This window comes from Onychomys torridus, chromosome 13 (genome assembly GCF_903995425.1).
Source record: "Onychomys torridus chromosome 13, mOncTor1.1, whole genome shotgun sequence".
Classification (NCBI taxonomy): Eukaryota; Metazoa; Chordata; class Mammalia; order Rodentia; family Cricetidae; genus Onychomys; species Onychomys torridus.
The window spans coordinates 882,658-909,221 of record NC_050455.1 but is presented as its reverse complement, the minus strand read 5'-3'; the positions used below and the strand labels follow the sequence as shown (position 1 = coordinate 909,221).

General features: G+C 42.9%; 1 protein-coding gene across 1 annotated transcript in view; it reads right to left on the bottom strand.

The window, feature by feature from the left end:
• Window positions 1–26,564, bottom strand: part of Greb1l (GREB1 like retinoic acid receptor coactivator) — a 132,993-nt gene that overhangs the window by 37,707 nt on the left and 68,722 nt on the right. Inside the window, exons 14-17 of the mRNA XM_036204260.1 lie at window positions 23,694–23,891; window positions 8,774–8,954; window positions 7,640–7,832; window positions 2,562–2,692 (exon numbers count right to left, since the gene is read on the bottom strand). Coding sequence (XP_036060153.1) covers window positions 2,562–2,692; window positions 7,640–7,832; window positions 8,774–8,954; window positions 23,694–23,891 — 703 coding nt within the window. The remainder of the gene's footprint in view (window positions 1–2,561; window positions 2,693–7,639; window positions 7,833–8,773; window positions 8,955–23,693; window positions 23,892–26,564) is intronic.

Here is a 26,564-nt window from a genome sequence, read left to right as displayed (position 1 = left end):
ACCTTGGATCCCACACGACTAGAAGTGGTTGCACCTCCAAAGCAGGTGTAACCCGTTGGGATAGATGGAGTAAATTAGAGTTTGGGGACTGGCATAGAGGTCCTACCTTCTCAAAGTGGACCAGCACCCAAACCGGTAAGTTAAAACTGCCAGAGCACACACGCCCTGCAGCTGAACAGCCCCCTCCCCAACCGGCAATTGGGATGCTCATTAAATACTGAGACACAGGTCGGTGCAAGTTAATTGTGGATGAGTCCCAATCCCCAGATCTTAACCTCATTCTGGAGGCATTGCCAGCTCACTTCTCAGATGTAAGGAAACAGACATCGCTGTCATTATTCTTGGTGTATCAGACATTAAAAAAGGATTTAAAAAGGATAAGTGTAGCTGGAGTGGTGGAGCATACCTGTAAACCCAACACATGTGAGTCAGAGCAGGAAGATAAAAAATTTAAGCCCAATCTGGGCTACATAGCAAATTCTAGGCCAGCCTGGGCTGCATAATGGGATGCTGTTACAACAACAACACAATTAGCAAAAAATATACCAACACATGAATTATTGCTAATTTGAGGTCAGCTCTATGGGTAGCAGAAATATATCTTCCCCCAAAAATGAGTTGGTGCAGGGGACAATTGGAGTTAGCTGGAGAAAGGGCACCCCCTAGTGGTGGGCCTTTTATCATCAGAGACTGTTCAATTAAGGAAGCCGAGGAAATGTGAGCCTAGCCTGCCTGGTGAGCCAGTCACATTGGTCAGGTTGGCCGTTTGGGTGTAGGTAGAAGATAAACCGGTCGCTCTGGTGTTCTTCCTCTGGAAGGGAGACTTGAGGACAAAAGGGCAGAGGCCCCACTGAGAAAGTAGGCACTGGCAAGTCAGGGCTGTGCAGGGGCTGGCTGGGGTGCCCAGAGCCCAGCAAAGTGCTGAGGAGTCTGGTCCCTTTCTTCCTGGCCACTCATTGGTAGCTTGTGAGTAGTCCAGCAGCAGGGTAGGCAAATAGGGAATTTCACCTTTGCTCTACTTGATAGTTCTCTTTAAAATTTAACAAATGTTCACAAGCTTGCCTAGAAAAGCCTAGGGTCGAATACCAGCCAGGCTATTTAAGTGAATACCATGGTCTTGACGTATTTTAGGGGGAATGTACCAAAGGTGGCCATACTTCAACCACTCCACCTTTCCCAGGAGAGTGAGTGTGAAGGCTGAGAGAGTCTAGCTACTTGTTCTAGATCCCGGGGGCTGACTGGAGACAGGACAGGGTCTTGCTGTCTTCAGGTCTCCATCACTGTCTTCTTGACTTCAGGGTTTGAGTAGGCCGGGGAAGCACAGAAGCCTGAGACGGGCCAGTCCTGGAATAGGGCTTTCAGCTGTTCAAAAAGCTAGCTTGGGCAGAATGCTGGAGGGGAAGAAACCTCACATAAGCTACACTTAAAGCTTGGGGTTATTTTGCTGGCCCATGTTCAAAAAAATTTAGAATAGTAACTTCCAAATACAGACATTTACATTTGACACTTTGACAAAATTATGACTTAATGGTGACGTTTCCCCAATTCATTTGCACTAAACTATAGTAGTGGTTTTGTATTACAAAATTTATATCTGAAGTTGCTGGAACCATCTTTTAAAATAAAAGCTGTACACTCTTACTTATTGGGTTGAGAGACACGTTCTAAGCCAGGGAAAGGACTAGGTAGGAAAGTAAAAAGGTATCTGATGGAAGGCTGTGGAAATCTAGGGTCACATGCAGGTTAATGCCACAGGGTTGGTTATGACTGCCAAAGTTAACAGCAGTGGCAGTACTGGCCCTACTCTGCACCTGCACCCTTCCCTGACACAGCTGTATTGTGCTGGGCTGGGTAAATCCACTTGTCTTTGTTTTTTATTTATCTCTTAAAACATTTCCCAAATGATAGGACAGACTGTTAAAGAGATGTTTGTGCCCAACCCAATTCAGTGTTAAGAAACTAGAGCTACCAGCAGGTCTAATTTACCCCTCTCCCCAACCAATCTGAGATGGTCACACAGAGGCAGGGGCAGAGGGCAGGAGGGGAGTCTATGAATCAGGCTCTGAGAAAAACAAAAACATAATCTTTCAAGGTTTGACCTGGAGCTGAGAAATAAAAGGAAGGCTACCAAGGCAGAAAGAATTATCCCTAAAACAGAAGAGTTAAGACCCTCATCCTTGAAGGTCAAGACAGAGGATGGATCCCAAGGATAGAACAAGCTGAAATGTTTCAGTGCATAGCCAGTTTTCAAAGAAGAGTTTCGCTCTGAGGAGTTGTCTAGGGACCCTTGTCCACAGTGACTGACAAACAATGTCAGAGGCTGGCCAGGGCTCAGAGGAGTACCTTCAACACACAGCCTCCTCTGCAATGAAACTGACAAGGAGACAGTTGTGAACGTGGTACTGGGTCTCCCACTTGGGCCATTTTGCATTTGTTCTCCTTGTACGGTCATATAAAAAGACCTTTATATTTGGCCTTTCCATGAATCATGTGACACGGCCAAATAGGCATTTCACTATGCTTGACATACAGTTAAGCAAGGGACAGCCATCTTTCCTTACCTCTCTAACAGTGTGCTCACCATCTTCTCGAAGGTCTCATCGAATCTCAGGAGTGGGCTGGTGATACCCCACTGCAGAGACTTGCTGTATTCATTCAAGCCAAAGTAGAGCTTCTCACAGCCCACATCCTCCTGATTGAAAACAGAGCAGACCCCAGTGAAGACAGTGTGTGTGTGTGTGTGTGTGTGTGTGTGTGTGTGTGTGTGTGTGTGGTGTGTATGTGTGTGTGTGATGAGATATGGGTGGAGGAAAAAAAAAAAAACCTTGTTGGAAACTTGACACCAACTTTGCATTTCCATGGAATTTGGCAGGATGTTGACATGTTTCTTTTAAGCCAATGGGAACCCTGCCAGGTTTGTTTTCCTTTTTTTCAGATTGACAGGCCAATACCTTCTTTTCCTGCTAGAAGCAGCTCTCTTTTCTGATTGGGGAGACACTAAAAAACTCCTGTGTTGCAAACACTTAAGTTTTTGGTGCTATTTAATTATGGCAACTCCTTTTACAAATAAAAATTAGTTTTCATATGGAGTATAAAATTACAATGCAATATGAACATCCTATTTCATTAGACAGAACACAGCACCAATCCTTCCCCCTCCACTGACTCAGTCATCACCATGCAAATGAGTAACTATTCTGGGATATGACACAAGGATGCCCTCAGAGGATACTGGGATGTGCAACATGCTGCTGTCTTTCATCTAAGAAGGCCCAGAATATTAAGTAAGTTTTGTGACTTCATAGATTTGGTTTTTATTTGTTTGTTTATAATTTTCTTTCCTTTTTCTTCAGTTTTTATAGTAATTTTTCTTGATACCTGCTCATTTTATTTTCATGCTTTTTTTATTTATTATGAATTGAAATTTGTCTTTAAGCATTCTCTAGTTTATTTTATAAAGAAAAAACAAGGCTGATACTAAAACAAAAATAAACTAGAGGAAGAAGATGAGGACAGCAGAAATAAGAATGGACCAGGGGTAAAGCTAGTAACACTGGAAATGAGTGACAGAAACTCATGCATAACTTGTTAGAAGTGGCTACAATACTGAACTTTTCTTTTCAAGACAGTATCTCAAGTAGCCCAGGCTGGCCTTGAACTTGATACACAGCTGAAGATGATCTCAAACTTCTGATCCTCCTGCCTCCATCTCACAATGCTGGCACCACAGGTGTGTGCCATGATGCCTGGCTTTATGCAGTGATGGGTTTCAAATCCAGGGCTTCATGCATGCTAAGCAAGCATTCTACCAACTTAACTACATCCCCAGCCCCAGAGCCATCAAACAACCCATGTTATAAATCTTGTGATTTGTAGAGTCTATAAAAATAAATATAGGGGTAGCTAGTGAGATAGCTCAATGGTTAAGAACACTTGTTGCTCTGGCAACAAGTGGACCCCAACAGAGGACCCAAGTTCAGTTTCTAATGCCAATATGGTGGCTTACAACTGCCTGTAACAGAAGTTCCAGGGTCTCTGATGCCCTCTTCTGGCTTTTGTGTGCACCCACATGTATGTGTACATACTAACATGCACACACATACATATACATATACATAGAAATTATAAAGATCTTTAACAATATAAGACACTATTGTCGGGCGGTGGTGGTGCACGCCTTTAATCCCAGCACTCGGGAGGCGGAGCCAGGAGGATCTCTGTGAGTTCGAGGCCAGCCTGGACTACCAAGTGAGTTCCAGGAAAGGTGCAAAGCTACACAGAGAAACCCTGTCTCGAAAAACAAAACAAAACAAAATAAAAAGATGCTATTATTAGGAAGTTTTTAATTTAATTAATTTAATTTAGTTTAATATCCTTCAAACAAGATCACCCTGCTTGCCAGCACAGGGTCTTATGCAAGAATTGCAAAAGATGTGCTCTTTTCTTTTTCGGTGGACTTGTGTGTTGCACTGGTCACTTTGGGGAAGAAACCCACCCATTTCTCCTTCCAGCTTTATCTGGACTGTGGCACACAGTCATGCAGAAGACTTTCCTCCTCAGCGCTGGTACTGGTTTGTCTGGGGAAAGACAACCAGGGCTGATGAGGTGGTTCAGCGGGCAAAGGCACTTCCACTAAGTAACCTGAGCTCAATTCCTAACCGCGCTCTGCTTTCTCTTGCAACTGCTAACCCCTAGGTGTTCTATGAAAGGTGAGCACAGGTCTACAAGGGCTGACAATGGTTTTTGAACTGAAGTACTTTGTTACATTTCAGTTTCTACCCAGCTGGATACCCATCCGAACAGCAGAGGGAAGTGAGTTGTTAGGACCTTTCTCCTACATGTTGCTAGGTGGACTCAGCGTGATAGGGTACAGATCAACCCATTTTTCTTTCTCTCTGTTGACCTCAGTTCCTTAGGGATTATTTATTTAAAAAGTATTATTTTTTTTTGCCAGGCACTGGGGGCACAAGCCTTTAATCCCAGCACTCAGGAGGCAGAGGCAGGCGGATCTTTGTGAGTTTGATACCAGCCTAGTCTACAGAGAGAGATCCAGGACAGTCAGAGATACACAGAGAATCCCTGTCTCAAAAACAAAACAAAACAAAAATAAAACAAAAAAATATATTAATTTTTTAAGGCGGAACTGGGCTCAAGTAATCCTCCAGCCTCAGCTCTTCAAGAAACTGGGACAAAAACATGTGTGGCATGTCTATTATTATCATATTATATCTATAATTATCATGTCTGATTATAGGAATAATCTTTTAAAACTTACATGAAAAACTTTGTTCTGTGTATTATGTGCATAGTGTGTTGTTCATGTGTAACATGCCATGGTGTGCATGTGGAGGTAAAAACAACTACATAGAGTGGTTCCCTCCTCTGTGGCCCAGAGGTCACACTCAGGTAAAGGTTGTCAGGCTGTGAAGCAGGCACTTCTGCCTCTGAACCATCTCCAGAGTCTGATTTTTTAAACATCTATTTGTAGAAGAGTATAACAACTCCTCCTCCCCCAGTTATTTTTAATAAACCCCAGAATCACAACTTTAATTTGTAAGTTCATTAGTAGATATCATTAACTACTCCTTTTAAACATATGACCCAATACCACTATTATACCTAAAGTGTTATACCATAAACACAGGAATGATTCATGGAAAATCCATTACGCCCATTCGTATCAGGAGAGACGAGCCTTTCCCCCTATCATGGTCCAATTCCTTCTGCAAAAGCCTGGCCAAGCAACATGGTGAAGGGACACACATATAATAGGAGAACTCATTTGTTAGAGTTAAAAAAATAAGTTAAAAAATACTTTTATCTTTAACTGACATACAGTAATTGTGCACATTTGTGGCATTCAGGTGACATTTCAGTACGTGTATATAATATAAATGATAAAATGAGAATAGCTGGCCTAGTTGCCACCTGTATTTCTTTGTGTTGAGAACATTCATGGTTCTCTCATTGCATAGAGAACAGGGCAAGTTCTTCCTCTCATCTCTGCACCTGTACCTCTTAACCACCCTCTAGCCTTTTCAGCACCCACCTTTTTAGGCCCTGGTAACCACCATTCTACTCTCCATCTCTTTGAGACCCTCTTTTTAGCTTCCAGATGAAAGTGAGACCATGCATTTTTGTTTTCTGTGCCTGATGATTTCTATTGCTACAGTGCTCTCTAGTCCCACCCACATTGCTGCAAACGGCAGCCTTCCATTCGTTTTCACAGCAGAACAATAGTCCACTCCATACATGCACTGTCTGTCCCTTAGCTGGCAGACAGCTGCGTGGATTCCAGGTTGCTCTCTGTGAGCTGTGCTGGAATAAGCACACACGTGCACTGACTTCCACCCCACCACAAGCTGCTGCAGTGAGACTGCAGGGTCACCAGGGTCACAGGGTGTCACTAGTTTCAAAAGACACCTTTTCCATACATCTGTTCTACTGTCAATCCCACTTTGTGTCCAAAAAGCCCACAGGCTCAGCCTGTGCTCTGAAGGCTCAAGGTCCAACAAAGCAACATCCCAGCCTCACAGCAGTGCGAAATGCACATCTCACAAGTAGATATCCATGTATATCTGGAGTTTCTGACTTAAACATGCTTGTTTTTAAGTACCCAAAGCATTCAATATCTTTACACAGGGATCGACAACACACTGACTGAGGCTGATTATTTTTTATGAAACATTTCTTTGATAATATATTTACCATACAGCTTATGGGCTGTAGAAAATATTTCTCAGCTATTAGGGACTACAGCCCAAATCTTAAAGGACCATCTGATATGCACAGTGCTGAGGAGATTACTCCTAGCTGTCAGTCCTACTGAAGGGACCAGCACTGTTGCTCTAGCATCAATCTGAAGCCTAAGAACCCTCTGAAATGGTCAATCCAGTTGTTGGAAGGCGAGGGTAATTATCAGAGACACACATCAGTCAGACTATTAGTCTACTCAAGAAAACAATAAAAAGTTCAGGTCTCAGTGTAAAATCAGTCTTATTTTTCCTTCTTCAGTATGAAGATTGAATCAGGTGCCTCACACTTGCCTAGGCAAGGGCTTTGCCAATGGGCTACCACCCCAGTACTTTGAAATTAATCATTTAAATTCACACAGGTAATTCAGGATACTATGATGCTCTGGTATACTATTACTTCTTTATTTGTTTGGAAATAGGGCATCACTCTGTATGTAACCAAGGCTGGCCTTGAACTTGCAGACCTCCTCCCTCAAAATCCCAAGTACTGGGATTAGAGGGACTAGTTACCACATCTGGATACTAAAATCTATATAGTATGATTACTTTTGTATCTACAACATACATACATACCTAAATACTAGCCACCCAGTGAACTTTCTGTAAGACACTATTCACCAGTCGTTAAGTGTTATAATAATAACTGCAATTAGCACATGAAGGTTTAGTTTTCATAGTCTCAGCACACAGAATAAGGCTAGGAGGTCAGAGCAAGACAGCAAAATAGCAAGATCCCATTTCAAAAAATTCCAATCATATGAAAAAAAGCATTATGTATGTTAATTAGATGTCTTGACACATTTGTGCTGTATTTTTACCAAGCAATGGCCATGTTTAGTTCTGCCTCCTGGGGAGCTGCAAATGGCTAGGCATGGAAGACTCACCATTGTGTCCAGTTGTATCCAGTGGACCTCATTGCTGGTGCTGATTCGAGACTGTTGGGTCTGCAGTGTGTATGGGAAGGAGCTCACTTGGAGCACCAGGAGGTTGAAAGCTTCTAGAACTTCCCTGCAGTTGATGACTCGATCAGCCAAGCCATGAGTTGGCTCACCATGTGACAGAGAGCCCGAAACCACACTGTAGAAATAGCAAAGGTCCTGTTAGAGCTTCCTTACCCACCTGGCTGGATACAGGGGTGGGTAACAGCTTAGAAATGACACTGTACTTATTTTTTTGAGAGGAGCAGATACAATCAGAATGTGAGTTGAGAGTTGGGTGTGGTAGTACACACCTGTAATCAGAAAGCATGTGAGAAACTGAGGCAGGAAGATTGATAGTTCAAGGCCACCCTGGGCTAAGTAATGAGATCTTGCCTCACAAAACAAATATGATTTGAAAGATCAAAAAAATGTATATTCTTCCTTACCCCTTCTAGACAGACTTTTTTGGGGATTCCCCCACTCCTGGATTTTCAGTTTGTACCTAAGCTATTCTGAGTGTGAACTCAGTCACACTGCCCACAGTAGCTCATTAGTGTTGAGTTGGATTGTTTCACTGTGAAAGTTTCCAGCCCTACAATGACCTTCGTCCACAATGGCATCCTTCCCTCCTCGGCCTCTGGCCTGGGATGAGGATTGAGGGCTGAGAGGAGGGTTGAGAGGAGGGCTGGGAGTTATACCTCTAGAATTTTCTCAGTCCTATTAAGTTTGGGTATGCCAGGTTATCATGCAAACTCAAAACACATTTCATTCTATATTTCTTTTTGTTTTCTTGTGTAATTGTGTGTGAGTGTGCATGTTCAATCCCAGGAATCACGTAGTATCCTCTGACTTCTAAGTGTGCATGAGTGCTACATAAATGGACATACATAAAGAAAATCAATAGTAACAAAAATTGAAAATCAACACAAATTGGACAGAAGAGTTGATAGGCAAGGAATGATTAGGAGGAAGTTACCAATGGGAAGACACCAAGTGTGAGGGTCTCTGGGCCATCACATCGTGTCTTTAAAGGATTTCTGTAGGTAACAGTTACTGCTAGGGAAGAAATACTGGATCTGCCCACACTGAAGCAATCACCTCGTTAGCTCCACATGGGAGTTGTCATGAACTAGTACAAACAGTGTGTACGGGTTCTGTTTCACCCTTCTCATAAAAACTTCAAACTTGCTTTGAATGTCATTGTCCAGGCGAACAACATATTTCTCTGCTCTTTGATGAGCCATCCCATTTTCCTCCAGACCCAGATCTACAAGGACACCTGCCAAAAAAAAAAAAGTTTCTCGTTTTACACAGTTTTTTTGCACAACACACACACACACACACACACACACACACACAAGCTCCGTGTTGACCAATACTGGGCACTAACCACATAGAGGTTCAGGCTTTAAGAGCAACTCTCTTTTTTTTCTTTTCATATTCTATGTCAGTTTTTGTTGTTGTTGTTGTTTTGTTTTTTGTTTTTTCCAGACAGGGTTTCTCTGTGTAGCCCTGGCTATCCTGGATCTCACTCTGTAGACCAGGCTGGCCTCAAACTCACAGAGATCTGCCTGCTTCTGCCTCCTGAGTGCTGGGATTAAAGGCGTGTGCCACCACTGCCCCGGTCTATATCAGTTTTGAGAAGGAAATGCCAGGTTTCCTTTTCTTTAGAACATCCCCTTCCATGTCTCTTTTCCTTATATAAAGAAGAAATACATTTCTGCTGCTTTTGTGTTTTGAGACAGGGTTTCATGAGCCTACACTGGCCTCCCAGGATTAGACAGTGAAGGATTAGAGGCTGATGAACCACACCCATCTTACAGAAAGACCCAAGGAATGTAGATTCCTGGAGAAAAGCTGTTGAATGTTTGAGACCCATTTCATTGTCCTTTTTGTAGGTTAAAGTGCTAATGCTGATGTCTACCATAGGCCACTGGGGGAAAAAAGTAAGCTTTGGGTTGAAGTTTTTGAATAAATTAATGTAACATATAAACCTTATTTCCTCATATTTAGCATAGGGAAATACAAATTCAGAGCTTTACAAATGCCTGGCAAGCACTCTTCCACCAAATTACATTGCCAGCCTTTGTTATAAACATGTTTTTTAAGCTGAGAATCAAACCAAGGGCCTTGTGCTTGCCAGACACACACACAGACACACACACACAGACACCCACACAGACTCACAGAGACACACACACAGACACACACAGACACACACATAGACACACATACATAGACACACAGACACACACACAGACACACATACATAGACACACAGACACACACACAGACACACACACAGACTCACAGAGACACATACAGAGACACACACACAGACACACACACAGACACACACACACAGACACACACACATAGACACACACAGACACACACAGACACACACACAGACACACACACAGACACACATACATAGACACACACAGACACACAGACACACACACACACAGACACATACAGAGACACACACACAGATAGACACACACACACAGAGACACACACACACAGACACACACACAGACACACACAGACACACACACAGACACACACACACACACACACACACAGACACACACAGACACACACACACACACACACAGACACACACACAGACACACACACATAGACACACACAGACACACACAGACAGACACACAGACACACACAGACACACACACAGACACACATACATAGACACACAGACACACACAGACAGACACACACACACAGACACACACACAGATACACACACAGATACACACAGACACACACACAGATACACATAGACACACACAGACACACACATAGACACACATACATAGACACACAGACAGACAGACACACACACAGACTCACAGAGACACATACAGAGACATACACACAGACACACACAGACACACACACACAGACACACACAGACAGACACACAGACACACACAGATACACACATAGACACACATACATAGACACACAGACACACACAGACAGACACACACACAGACTCACAGAGACACATACAGAGACATACACACAGACACACACACACACACACACACAGACACACACACACAGACACACACAGACACACACAGACACACACACAGACACACACACAGACACACACACACAGACACACACAGACACACAGACACACACACACAGACACACAGAGACACACACACAGACACACACACAGACACACACACACAGACACACACACAGACACACACAGACAGACACACAGACACACACAGACACACACATAGACACACATACATAGACACACAGACAGACAGACAGACACACACACAGACTCACAGAGACACATACAGAGACACACACACAGACACACACAGACACACACACACACACACACACACACACACACACACACACACAGACACACACAGACACACACAGACACACATACATAGACACACAGACACACACAGACAGACAGACAGACACACACACAGACTCACAGAGACACATACAGAGACATACACACAGACACACACAGACACACACAGACACACACACACACAGACACACACACACAGACACACACACAGACACACACAGACAGACACACACACAGACAGACACACAGACTCACAGAGACACACACACAGACACACACAGACAGACACACAGACACACACAGACACACACACACACAGACACACACACACACAGACACACAGAGACACACACACAGACACACACACACACACACACACACACACACACACACACACACACACACAGAGACACACACACAGACACACACAGACACACACACAGACACACACACAGACACACACACAGACACACACACAGACACACACAGACACACACACATAGACACACACAGACACACACAGACAGACACAGACACACACATAGACACACATACATAGACACACAGACACACACAGACACACACATAGACACACACACAGACACACACACAGACACACACAGACAGACACCCACACAGACAGACACACAGACACACAGAGACACACACACAGACACACACAGACAGACACACAGACACAAACAGACACACACACACACAGACACACACACACAGACACACAGAGACACACACACAGACACACACACAGACACACACACAGACACACACACAGACACACACACAGACACACACAGACACACACACATAGACACACACAGACACACACAGACAGACACACAGACAGACACAGACACACACATAGACACACATACATAGACACACAGACACACACAGACACACACACAGACACACACACAGACACACACACAGACACACAGACACACACAGACACACACATAGACACACATACATAGACACACAGACACACACAGACACACACATAGACACACATACATAGACACACAGACACACACACACAGACTCACAGAGACACATACAGAGACACACAAACAGACACACACAGACAGACACACACACAGAGAGACACACACACAGAGACACACAGACACACACAGAAAGACACACAGACACACACACACAGACACACACACACAGACACACACACACAGACACACACAGACACCCACACAGACACACACAGATACACATAGACACACACACAGATACACAGATACACACACACATACACACACAGACACAATACCATAAAACAGTAAGAAAGAAGTAGGAGGGAAAAAACAATAACATGTTTCTCATTTCTACAAAACCCACAAACTAACAAACACAAGAAGCCAGGAAAGCCCTGAATTAAACCAAACTGAAAAGATGGTCATATAACTACAGATCTATGGATGGAAAGTAGGTGGGAAAATGGAGACCAGGAGAGACATAAGCTTCTGTGAACACATCACTGTGCATGGCATTGGCTTTTAGAAACCCAACCCTGTGTGGACTAAAAACGGTGACAAATAAACCCTCTCTCATCACAAGGAATGTGAACTACAACAGTGAAGATAGAGAAGGACTAAGTGAAACAAACTAGAACTTGGCTGGAAAGTGTAAGGACAGAAGGAGTACACACAACAACTTTAGTCAGCAAAGCAGGTTCTTACAGGATGGGAGCCTGTGATTACATAGTCAATTAAAAAGTCAAAGTGAATGTGTGCTAGATGAGAAGCCGTTTCTTCCTGTGAGGAAAAGAAGTTACATGCAGGGAAAGGGGAAAGGCCAAGATGAGTTTGGGTTTGTTTTAGAACTGGGGGTCTCAATATGAACTCATTATTTAAATGTATACAGAGAAGTGAAGAGGTCTGTGCGCATGTATGGATTAACATACACACTTCTATGTCCTAGATTTGTCTGCCAAGTGTACCTGAAATGGCACCACCATAGCAACAAGTGTGCCAATGGCCAGATCTGGACTTTAGGTACCCTTTTCAATAAAGGAATCAAAGCTTTTGGGGGAAAATGTTGGTCTCAGGACCAAGGCGGGGAAATGTAACACAATCTTGGGGGCTAGTGGAACAGCAAGTCTGAGCCCTGAGTTGATCCTGGAATCCACAGAAAGCTGGCTCACCAGCACTCCTCAGGTGAGATGGGAGGCAGAGTACAGAGACTTTCCAGGAAGCCTGCAGGCCAGCTAACCTGGAGTCTGTATGGCAGAAACATCAAGAAGCATACTACCACGGGGCTGGGAAGATGGCTCCATAGTTAAGAGCACTTGTTGCTCTTGCAGAGAACCTGAGTTTGGTTCCCAGGACCCACATGTGGCTCATAGTAACTCCAGTTCCAGGGGTGTGTGTCTATGAGGTAGACACACAGGTGGTACAAATACATGCACATAAAACACTCATGCACATAAAATAAAATGAAATCTAAAAAAAAAATTAAAACACTGCCTGCAAAAGATTCTAATAACCAATGCTGGAAACTCTGAGCAACAGCAGCAGCAGCAGCAGCAAAAACAAAACACTTATAGAAACAATCCAGAGGTTAAAATTAATGCCCAAGAATCATACTGGCAAGAAGAAGGAAAGAAGTGAGGGAGGGAGGGAGGGAAGTAGGGAGGAAGAAGGGAGGGAGGGAAGTAGGGAGGAGGAAGGGAGGGAGGGAAGTAGGGAGGAGGAAGGGAGGGAGGGAAGTAGGGAGGAGGAAGTGAGGGAGGGAAGTAGGGAGGAAGAAGGGAGGGAGGGAAGTAGGGAGGAGGGAGGGAGGGAGGGAAGTAGGGAGGAGGAAGGGAGGGAGGGAGGGAGGGAGGAGGAAGGGAGGGAGGGAAATAGGGAGGAGGAAGGGAGGGAGGGAAGTAGGGAGGAGGAAGGGAGGGAGGGAGGGAGGGAGGAGGAAGGGAGGGAGGGAGGGAGGGAAGGCAATTGCCTTTTAGAACTCTACAGCACCTAGACTTCATTGCGACCACACTCAAGTTAAACATTTTTGACAACTGCACTGCACAGGCGACCTCACATACTTCTCTTGGTACCTAACATCAGTTTGGTGCATTTGTGGAGGTGCCAACATGCTTGATTACATGGTTATCAAACTATAACCATGGCTCCTGCTCCTAGATCACTTGGCTTTTGTACAAATGTAGCCCTCTCACTTCTTGTTTTTGTTTGGTTTTTGGTGGGTTTTTTTTTAGTGATTTGTTTTTATTTTTAACTATGTGTATATGTGTGTCTACTTATTGGTATGTGTACCTGAGCACAGGTGCCCACAGAGGCCAGAAGAGAGCATCAGGTTGCCTGGCACTGTGGTTACAGGTGGTTGTGAGCTGCCTGGAATGGTTGCTGAGAAGCAGACTGTGATCTTAACCTCTGAGCCATCTCCCAGCACTGTCCTCTTATTTTTAAACATTATTTCACATCTTTGGACTTAAAAAAACAATTCAACAGATTACTATAAACATTCTGTTATACACTTGTTAGGCTTCTATGTCTTCTTTATATGTTTTCATCAGTCTTTGGGTATCTTCCCTCTCTGTTACAACAAAGTATTGCAGATTGCTCCCACTTCCAAGCTAGAACAATGGTATTTGTTAGCCAAGGTCTGGATGATGAACATACTCACTGATGTGAGGGCGTCACAGTTTACAAGAGCTCTCTATGGACAGAGGTAGAAATGCATTTTTTTTTCAAATTTTAAGTTCACACTTATTTCTTGTCTTTTATTTTTTTGTTTTTCAAGACAGGGTTTCTCTGTATAGATTTGCACCTTTCCTGGAACTCCCTCTGTAGACCAGGCTGGCCTCGAACTCACAGAAATCTGCCTGCCTCTGCCTCCCGAGTGCTGGGATTAAAAGCATGCCACCACTGCCTGGCAAGTTCACAATTATTTCTACAAGGAATGTTCCTTGCTATTCCCCATTCCATACTTATAGCCCTCTTCTTTCCTGTGAGGAACATGGTTCTCAACATTAAAATATTCACCCATCTGTTGCTTCTATGATATGCACAAAACATTTTTTAAAGTGATTACTATTACCAACCACAAATATAGTGATTAAAATTCAACATTTATTTGTAACCATTTTGTTCTTAAGATATATCACATTGAGAATCAAAACGTATCTGAACTAGGGCTGGAGAGATGGCCCAGCGGATAAGAGCACTGGCTGCTTTTCCAGAGGTCGTTAGTTTAATCCCAGCACCTTTAGAGACTCACAACCACCCCTAACTGTAGTCCTATGGGATCTAATGCCCTCTTCTGGTGTCCAGATGTACACACAGACTAAACACCCATACACATAAAATAAATAAATCTTAAAAAATTATCTGAACTAGTTCTTTTTGCTGTACTGTTATATTATCAACATAATATGCAATTTGGTAAATTTATTTCTGTTGTATGAACTTTTATCTGTTGTTTCCCATTTTTTTCACTAATTAAAAAATAAATGACATTACGAATGTACAGTAAGAAAACTATGTTTAAAAAAGTTTGAACTAATTTAGGTGGGGATGGGGGCATATCTGTTAATCCTAGAAGGCAGAGGAAGTCAGATTTCCATAAGTTTGAAGCCAGTCTGGTATATGTATCAAGTTCTAGGACAGCCAAGACTATAAAGAGAGACCCTGATAAAATAAAATTGTTTGAAATAATTCTTTCTGCTGTATGATTGTATTATCAGTATTATATGTAGTCTGGTGTGTTTACATGTTTATATTCAATTATGTTCACTTTCATCATTTAAATTATTTTTTTAAATATGTAAACCATAAAAATGAGACATGGAAGTGGAGGGAGGACATCTTGGATGAGGAAGTAGGTCCAGCTGTGGCAGAGCAAAGAGTAGCAGTAAGCGCAGACACAATTAGAGTATATGCCACATACATGTATATGAAATGAAACCTGTTATTTTGTGAAATGAATAAGTGCTAAATGTGTAAATTGTTTTAAGCATCAAAAGTCAAGAGTATAATCCTTTTGTACTTAGCTCTTTTATCCCATAAAGATAAACATTTTCATTAGGTTCTGGTTTAGCCTTTGTGTTTTGTTTTCCAAAAATAAACACAGACACTTAGATCTGCAAATGGCCATAAATGCTCACAATTGGCTGTTCTGAGAAAAGCCATCTTTGTTCATTCTGTCTTAATTTGTCATCAACAATAGTTCCTCTGGGCTAAATAAAAATTATTTTCTAAAAATAATCATGGCCAAGTCTGTCACAGTTCACCAATCCAATAAAAAGTAAAGAGTGGGACCCACCTGAGACACAAATAGAGGAACCAAGACTCTGTGTTAGAGCTACCTAAATGATACCTCTTATTTTGGTATGAATGGGAACTTAGGAAGTATCAGTATTCTTCTTCTGAGACAAGTTGCTACCCACAGAGTTCTAGAAGGGCAGTATCTAGGAGCCACTGTCTTTTCTAGATGATATTAATCTGACTCTCTGGGAGCTGGCATCAGGTGGTATCTTAATCATTGCATCCCTGAAGAAATGAACAACTCTTGATAGGGATGTCTTTCTGTATGCTGTGAATGTGTGTTGCTCTGATTGGTTGATAAATAAAGCTGTTTGGCCAGTGGTGAGGCAGAATAAGTTTAGGTGGGACATTCTAACTAGAGAGAGAGAGGAGAAAGACATAGCAGAGGAGATGCTGCTAGCCGCCACCAGGAGAAGCAAGATATAAAGATACTGGTAAGCCATAAGCCACATGGCAAAGTGTAGATTTATAGAAATGGGTTAATTTAAGATATAAGAACTAGATAATGAGAAGCCTACCATGGCCATAGTTTAAAAATAATATAAGCCTGTGTGTGTTTATTTGGGTCTGAGCAGCTGTGGGACTGGGCAGGACACAGGAAAACTTTTGACTACAGGCTCTAAACATCTTGAGTGAGGAGTCTTCTTGGACATCCAAGGGTACCAAGAGGCCACATTGGAGGGATCTGTGTCTTCTCTTCATTACTGGAGAATGAAGAATCTAGATGTGTTGAAGGAAAACTTGGACATTAACTCAGGGTCCTCTTTATGGAAGAAGAAAAATCCTCTCCCTTGGGCAAGTTCTCTACTGTGTATGGGGCTAGAAGGGAAATAAAGCCAAGAACACATGCCACATGTTTACAGGCATCACAGACCACAAATCATGACCAACATAAATGGCCAATACCATTGGAGATGTCAACAATCAGGGACCTCTCCGATGTCCAGGTATCAGTGAAGATGAACTGAGACTGTCCCAATGCCTTGTTTACTATTTAGAGAAAATAGTATATTTTGATATACATCCTTATTCTTGAAATTTTTGAAGCAATAATTTTATTTTTTAAATACCTAATTTTATGCCTTTCCCATCAAAGAGATACCAAACAAATACAAAACAACAACAAACCCAAACAAAAAAATCTTTCAGTTTTATCCATTCTTCTTCTCTGTGGATCAGACAGATTTCGGCAAAGTTATGGTATGCAAAACAACAAAACAAAACAGAAACTAATTCTTAAAGAGATGGAAATCTGGCCAGGGATATAGCTCAGGACAGTGCTCTTGCCTAGTACTCATGAGGCCTTGAGTTCCACTGCCCCACCCTCCTCTCCACTTAATTATGAAAATTAAGAAAATATTAAATCATTTAAAACATTTTGTTTTTTTGCTAGGTGGTGGTGGCACATGCCTTTAGTCCCAGCACTTGGGAGGCAGAGGCAGGCAGATCTCTGTGAGTTCAAGGCCAGCCTGGTCTACAGGGCAAGTTCCAGGACAGCCAGGGCTACACAGAGAACCCTGTATCAAAAACAAAAAACAAAAAACAAAACTCAGTTTTAAAGATTTATTTCAACAATTCCTTTTGTCTTAGGGTGTCTCTTGCTGTGATAAACACCATGACCAAAAGCAAGTTGGGGAGGAGAGGGTTGATTTAGCTCACAGTTCCACATCACAGTCCATCACTGATGGAAGTCATGGGAGGAACCTGGAGGTGGGAACTGATGCAGAGGCCACTGAGGATGCTGCTTACTGGCTTGTTCCTTGTGGACCACCAGCCCTGGGATGGCACTGCCCTCAGTGAGCTGTGTCCTCCTACATCAATTATCAATCAAGAAAATACACCACAGGCCAATCTAGTGGGACATTTTCTCAAATGAGGTTTCCTCTTTTCAAATGACTCTGGCTAGTGTCAAGATAACAGAGAACTAGCCAGCACACAATTCCCTTACCCCTGTAGTATCTTTTTCATGGAAAACAAAACAAAAACCAACAAAACCCAAACTGTAAAAGTTGACTAAAATCCCACTAGTTTCTTTCACAGTCCATTGAATTTGTAGCCCCCTTTCTGTAGGTGGCCATATTCTGGTTCCCTTCTGTCCTCTCACTGGAGGAGAATTCTTTATTCTGGGTTTGTGATATACAAGAAGGCATTCAACTGCATAGTCTTGTCTGCCTCTGATACACCTATAGGGCTTGTGTACTGAAGGCCTCTACTTTTGACCAATGGTAATTTCTGGAATGTGTTTCCAATGACCTAATTTGAGTTTGCAAGAGAAATTCCACATCTTTATTATTATTATCTTTTCCTTTTAAAATACATTTTCACTAACAAACCAATTTAACAAAATGTAATAAAAATTGGGTTTAGCAAATATTTATGATGTGTCTGCCAATGGCTGGAGAGCTGTGTTCCTTGAAAGTGTCCCTTTTGTGGTTGAAGAGAAAGTTCTAGGGAACAGTAAGGGCACATCTGAGTAGTGCAGGTGGAAGAAAAGCTGGGAAGGTTCTGGAAGCCAAAGATCCGGATACAATAATACCTGAAAAGATCAGTGGTCACAGTAGCAAGGGAGCTGGGGTGGAGCTAGGGGGCAGGAGTGAGCGGTGGAGGGGCAGGGACTTGGCCTGCTCTCCTGGTTTGGCAGTTGGAAAAGGGAGCTGGGCAGGGTGGTCTGGTCTTTGGGAATGGGCAGAGTCAACTGATGGAATGAGGACCAGGAAGCAGAATAAGCAGGGGTAGGAGAGGTGGTACCAACAGCGAGGTGGAGCATCTGGACTGAACTGGAGGGAAACCCTTTGGTCACTCAGGAGGGAGGGCGAGGAGACAGGTGAATAAACATGTTTCTAGGTTTGGAGGCAAGGTGGTTTGACTCGAGAGAAGGGTGGCGGCAGCATTGCTGAGAATGAAGTACCAAGCCAGACACCCAAGTGTGCAACAGTGGAGAGTGGAGAGAGGTCTTGCCACTAAACAAAAGAGAATAATTAATTGTGGAGATAACTGGAAAGATGAACCCTCCACTCACAGCAGCCACTTTAATTATGTGTCAAAGGAATCTGTAGTCCACATTTGGGAACTGTTGAGCAGATGATTCCAGCATTTAGCAGGGCCATGGATATGCTGCAGGTGGCTGCAGAGAAGAAAGTTGGACACTCTCTGGGTCACACACCAGGAGAGGAGTGGACACGGTCAGTTTGTACAGGGGGGTTTCCATGTTTGTCTCTTTGTTCTGGGTCTGAGTGGCTTCCCAAGACCTTCGGCCTCTGGGACACTTGTCAACACCCAGTAGATGCTTCTCCCCTCACCCCACATGAAGTTTTTTTTGGTTGTTGTTGTTGTTGCTTTTTTGAGACAGGGTCTCTCTGTGAAGTAGCCGTGGCTGTCCTGGAACTCACTCTGTAGACCAGGCTGGCCTCGAACTCAGAGATCCTCTGCCTCTGGAGTGCTAGGATTAAAGGCATGCACCACCACCTCATGGCCTCCCTGATGAAGTTTTAAATGATCAACAAGGGAGAGTAAAGTTGATGAGATTAAGAGGTATGTTTCAGAAATGAAAACCTTTCTTCTACCACTTGGGTTAGCCTCCAAATTGTTGCTAATTCCTTAATGCTTCCTTATACCCATTTGGACATGAAAATCTACTTGTAACCAACAAATAGCTCTGTTTTTTCATGATCTTGAGCTCTTCTGTATGACATGTCCTCCACTGGTACCCCCACACCTGCTCCCATTTGAAGGACACATCACCTGCACAAAGCAGGGAGCCCCCAACTAAGAACGGTCACTAATACTGATTTGAAACGAGAGTGGCTTGCATTCTTCTTGTGCTAGTATCTTAGTGTTCTAATTGACAAATGTGGAGTTTTCTGAATTATTATCATTTCAGATTATTGGGCAAGTTTGAGAAGGTTTAACCCACTTCTTTTCTCTTCTCACCTTTGGCTTGTTTTCTTCTGTTCCCCCGCTCCCTCTGCCCTTCATCCTCCAACCCCTTTCCTTAATCAGAATGGGAGGCAAGAGACCAGCTTCACCCTGAGTCTGGGTCTGCAGCAACACTATAGTTCTGTTTTCACCTCCCTACTTCCAGTCACACATGAGCTGCCAAGGACAGGCCCTGTCTGAATGTCCGGGACATGTCTCCTGTCTGTCTGGACTCTCCAGCAGGCTGGCTGCTGAAATGCTCTCTTGAGGGAACTAGGTAAACAGGGTCAGGAAGAAGACCACAGACTTAGTTCTTCCTTCCTGCATCCTACCCACTGTTCCTTTACCCCATTCAGACATGAGTTGTGAACTTGCTCGGTGCCAGACTGGAGAGAGGGCTAAATGAGGCTCTAGGCATTCAACAGTGAAAGTACGGTTTTCTCTTGACAGTCTGTCTGCCTTCTGTGTCCCCAGGCAAGCTCACTTTCCATTTTCATGGTGGAATAGGAGGAAACTGAATCAGATGGTGTCTGGGGAACCTTTTGTTTTAATGGCTATGATAGTTAAGTGGTGGTTTAATGAGTAACTTCTTACTCTGTCCTGGACAACTTCTCTTTACACATTAACATTTATATAGACTTTTCCTATTAACTAGTATGTGTGTGTCCCCCCCCCCACAAAAAAGAAGAAACTTAAATATGAAGACACATTTTGGTATAGCTATAATACGAAACACTGTGCATTCATTTAGAATGATGCTTACAAAAGCTTTTCCTGGCCTGGAAATACACTGTGACAGCAGGAACAGATACTGGCAGGAAGGAGGCACATACTAGGTGCTGTGTAGTTTGCTAACAACAAAGGTTTTATAGTGTTATCCTTGACTGTGGGGTTACACATGTTTAATTTTGTGCAATTGAACCCAGAGCCTCAAACATTCTAACTACACACTCTACCATTAAACTATAACCTCCGTCCACAAGTGTTTAAATTTTTCCACTTGTTACTTTCATTCTTCAAAGTGATGCCACAGGGCTCGGAGGACAATGTGCCTGCTGTCCTGAGCGTGACCCTGGACCCCACAGTGGAGAGGGAAAACTGACTTCTAGAAAAAAAAGTTGTTCTTCGACTTTGAAGTATGTTCTGTGTCACACACACACACACACACACACACACACACACACACACACACACCACAATCATGTCTTTTCCCTATAATTAAAAAAGAATATTATTTAAGTATATAAAAGTGATTTTTACTATAATAATTTTTATCCACATTTTAAAAGACTCCCTGGAAGTCTGTATAAATTTTGACAGATGGCAGGGGGGGGTGGGGCAGTGGTGACACACACCTTTAATCCCAGCACTTTGGAGGCAGAGGCAGGTGGATCTCTGTGAGTTCGAGGCCAGCCTGAGCTACAGAGTGAGTTCCAAGAAAGGCGCAAAGCTACACAGAGAAACAATAAAACAAAAATTTGACAGACATCATCTGTATGTATAGAATCCATAAGCTACATTTTTAGAACTTTGAATTCATTAAATTTTCTGTTTTCAAATATAATGAAAATAAAATTCTTTAAGTAAACTTTGTGTGCCAAAGCTAGGGGTGAATATCAAAATTGCAATTTGCCTTGAGTTTTCCAGATCTGCCTATAATATGGACCCTCCATTCCAGATTATCAGCCTATAAAATTGGTCAGAGTCTAGTGTCTTTCTGAAGAATGGCAATCCTAAAATACATGGGAAACCCCCTGAGCTCTGAGATGAGGGACGGGAAAGCAGGCCACTGAGAGGTTATTCCAGGAAAGAGCTCTGCAGATGACGCTCACTCAGAATAGGTGCTATGACGTGTTTGCTGAAGCATGACTCGGGATATCAGATCACAAATCAAGGGAGACTGTAAATGCCAAATGGTGTAAGTAAACCGCTTACAAGAGCGGGCACTCTCTCCATGTATGGAAGAGAAAAGCCAGGAGGGATAGCAGGTCAGGTTACTTGGTACTATGGAAGCCCATCCATTCCCCACAGTGGAGGGGGAGGACAGAAAACAGGGTGACCTCAGCTGCGGTGGGAGCCTCTGGGACAGCCATCAAGGAAGGCCTCCCTCCTTCCTTTGCTTGTTTCTAAAGGCCAGTGTAGCTTGGCATTCAGAGATTTAAAGGCTAAAGAGCAGATTGCGCTGAGGCCTCCTGAAGCTGTGGACGCTTCCCATGTGTCAGGGAGACAGGTGAAAACCTACTGTTAGCTCACCTGGCCCCTGGAGCTCCAAAGGGAAGATTTCATAATGTTGCCATGCTGCTCCAAGTGTGGTCCTTTGACCAACAGCACCCAGGAAGTTGGGCAAAATACAGTCTGGGGGGCTCCCTAAAGTATAGGGAGGGAGAATCTGCATTTAAAAAGATTACCTGGAAATCTGTATAAAGTTTGAAAGACACTGTCTATTGGTGGGGAATCCATAAGCTACATTTTTAGAACTTTGAATTCAATTTTCTGTTTTCAAATCTAATGCAAATAAAATTCTTTAATGTGGCAAAAAGATTGATCTTCCATCTAAAATCTGTGTCTTTCCCCCAGATAAGATAATCAGAAGGAATTTGACACTTAAAATTTCCTTTTTAAACTTGGTTTGTGCCAGGCAGTGGTGGTACATTCCTTCAGTTCCAGCACTCAGAAGCCTGGTCCACAGAGCAAGTGCCAGGACAGTCAGGGCTACACAGAGAAATTCTATCTCAAAAAACCAAAACCCACTAAACAAACCCCCCACCAAAAATAACCAAAAACCTGGCTTATAGAAAAGCCAGCATTTTCTTAGCTATCCCAATTTTCTAAATTCTTTATAGCTTTTTATAATTCTAGGCAAATCTTATTTTCATGAAGAGATATATTTACCATAGACTAAGATTTTGCTTTCTACCATTCCATTTCTATGTTCTAGAGGGAAATATTTCCTTGTATTTGGTCTCTAAGTTCTTGGAAATAATTTTAATTTGACTTCTTGTTGCTGATGTGGAAGGTGGTATTCTGGTGTATGTATCGAAAATGCACTGGCAACCTGATAAATGTTGGAGAACTCACGTCAGAAATGACCTGCCTGGGCATAGGAAGAATTTAAGTGGTGTTGTCTAGCATCCCAACAGGCTAGGCCTTCCCTCAACAGTGAGTGACCAGATTGCAGTCCCATGCATGACATCACAAACTTACAGCATCTGGCAAGCACACACATCAATTTAGCCTTGGCCTCCAAGAGCAAAGGATCTGGGAGAAAGCTTACAGATAAATTATATATTCCTTCAATTGCTTTTTATTATGAAAGAATTTTTTAAATGTCTTCTAAACCTTTAGACTAGGTGAGAGGGAGGATGAAGGCTCTAATGCTGGAATTGAACAGAAACTCACAGAAAAGTTCACTCACCTGATTGTCGGACCCGTTGGAGGGTTTGCTGGACCAGAACCTCTGATCGTGGGACGATGATAATGAAGTCCACTTTGCTGAAGTGGCCCAGGTCCAGGCTCTGGCTACCACTGTCTGCGATTGTACACACCTGGGACAAGAGTCTTCTGGCAACTGTGAGCTGTGGTTGATAAATTTGGAAGGTTTCGTTATCTACATCTAAAATTAAAAAAAAGTTATAAGAACAATATTAATTTAGTTCTTTGACAGGCATTATGAATTCATACGGAGATATAAAACACAAGGAAGAAACGATTCTCATGACCAAGAATTTTCATTTAATATGGAGCTTTATGAATTTGCCTATGTCCCCCCTTAAAACCTGACTGAAAAGATATGTTAAAGAATTGGAACTGGGCGGTGGTAGCACACGCCTTTAATCCCAGCACTTGGGAGGCAGAGGCAGGCGGATCTCTGTGAGTTTGAGGCCAGCCTGGGCTACAGAGCAAGATCCAGGAAAGGCACCAAAACTACACGGAGAAACCCTGTCTTGAAAAACAAACAAACAAACAAACAAACAAACAAAACAACAACAACAAAAAAGAATTGGCTATGACAGTTTTACAAATGAATTACTTAAAAACTGGTGGATTATCTTACAGCCCTTTTCCTGATATTGGAGACAGACCACACTGTCACAGCGGGACCAGGACTCAGCTACAGAAAGTTAGTATTCCGTTCTTTAGGGCTCTCAGCACTGCCCGTGCTCCAGCACAGGCCTGTCTAGGGAGGGAGGCAATGCTGTAATACTGCAGGGTTCCATTAAGTTTTTCTGGATGATACCACAGTAAACATTTCTTCTTCAGCAATATGGCCTGAAATGCCCTCTCTGTGACGAGGCAACATGGACCAGAGATACAGCCTTCACCTTTCTTCCTTTTCACCTTGGCTCTGTCTGGCAGGGCTAGGAGGTGTGGTCACTGCCAGTGCTGAAGCCAGGACTATCCAGAGACCCGCTTTGTGACACAGCCAGCTGGCCTCTCCACAGGTGACACACTGCACTGTCCAGATACTCTTTATTACAAGTTCTTACCAACCATTCATCCCTGTCCATGTCCCCTCCCCACAGACAACAAAAGATCCAAGGGTAGTCGCAAACTGCCTGGGCCGGCAACTGCTACGCCTTCTTGAAAGGGTTGCTCCTTATCATGGTTGTGTGCTGGCAGTTTGACTGAAACATCACAGGGCCTAATTAACCAGTGCTAATTAAAGCTGTCTAAACTCAACTGAGGTATAGCTGAGGCAGCCAGTACTCACAATACCCTAGCTACGCTGGACACTGGCTGCAAGTGGCGCTTGATATGAGGTCTCCTTGCTGACAGAAAGAACAGACTGACAGAGCTTAATCTGTGAGTTTGAACAGCACAGCTGGGAGAACAGCTCAGTGGTAGGGCACACTACTTACACCTTACACATTCCAGATGTGTGAGGACCTGAGTTTGATCCCCAGCACCAGAAAAGAAAAATACTAGCACAAATAAATTTTTTAGTTATGCATGTGAGTGTTTTGTCTGCCTGTATGTTTGTGTACTATGTGCATGCTTAGTACCCAAGCAGGCCAGAAGAACACACTGGATCCTCAGCAGCTGATGTTATAGACATTTTGAAGTAGCTATGTGGGTGTTGGGAATTGAACTGGGGTCCTCTGGAAGAGCAGCCAGTGCTCCTAACCATTGAGTCATCTCTCCTGTCCCTACATAATTGTTTTTCATTTTTACCCACCAATGAAAGGGCTGAAGAGATGGCTCAGTGGTTAAGAATAAACACTGCTCTTGCAAAGGACCAGAGTTTGGTTCCCAGCAGCCATATCTCACAACTTTGGGGGATCCAATAACTTCTTCTGATCTCTGTGATACCTGGCTTACATTCACACAAACACACATATACATATAAGTAAAATTAAAAATAAAAAAATAGTACCAATGAAACACACCTATCTTCCAACATAAATAGGTTATTCATTCCAGGCTGGCTGGCTGGGAACCAAATGTATATATAGATTTGTATGTATAATTTAACTTAGCAAATTCTGGTTTGATGAAATATAAAACACTTATCCAAGGAGCATTTCTTTGTAAAATTTTTATTATAACTTTAGTCTCTGTGCATGTGTGTGCAGGGGTGTGTGTCTGTGTGCCACAGCCATGCAAATGGAGGTCATAGGGCATTTGCATGAGTTGGTTTTCTCCTTCTGTCATGTGACCCCTGGGGTCTGAACTCAGGTCATCAGGTGGTAGTTGCCTTTACCCAAGGAGCAATCTTGCTCGCTTCAGGCAACATTTCTATTTATTTATTTGTTTGTTTATCTATCTATCTATCTATCTATCTATCTGATTATTTAATTATTTAATTAATTTTTTTGAGACAGGGTCTTACTATGTATCCCTGGCTGTTTTGGAACTCACTATGTAGATCAGGGTAGGCTTGAACTCACAGATATCCACCTGCCTCTGCCTCCCAAGTGCTGGGATTAAAGGTGTTAAAATTTCTTCTTAAATTAAAAAATATTTTTTTTTAAAATGTGTATAATGTTGTGGTTGCATGTATGTGCCTGGTTCCCTCAGAGGCCAGAGGAGGTGTTGGATCCCCTGGGACTAGAGTTATAGATGGTTATGAGCTGCTGTGTGCATACTGGAATAAAACTTTGGTCCTCTGAAAATCAGTCAGTGCTTTTAACTGCTTAGCCATCTCTCCAGCAACATTTCTTAAACAGGGAACCAAGGATGTACTTGGAGATCTGTATGCATTCTGGTAATCAAGGAATAATTAATTAATTAATAATTATTACATGTGTATGCATAATGTGTGGTGTTGGGGGGGGGTGCATGTGTG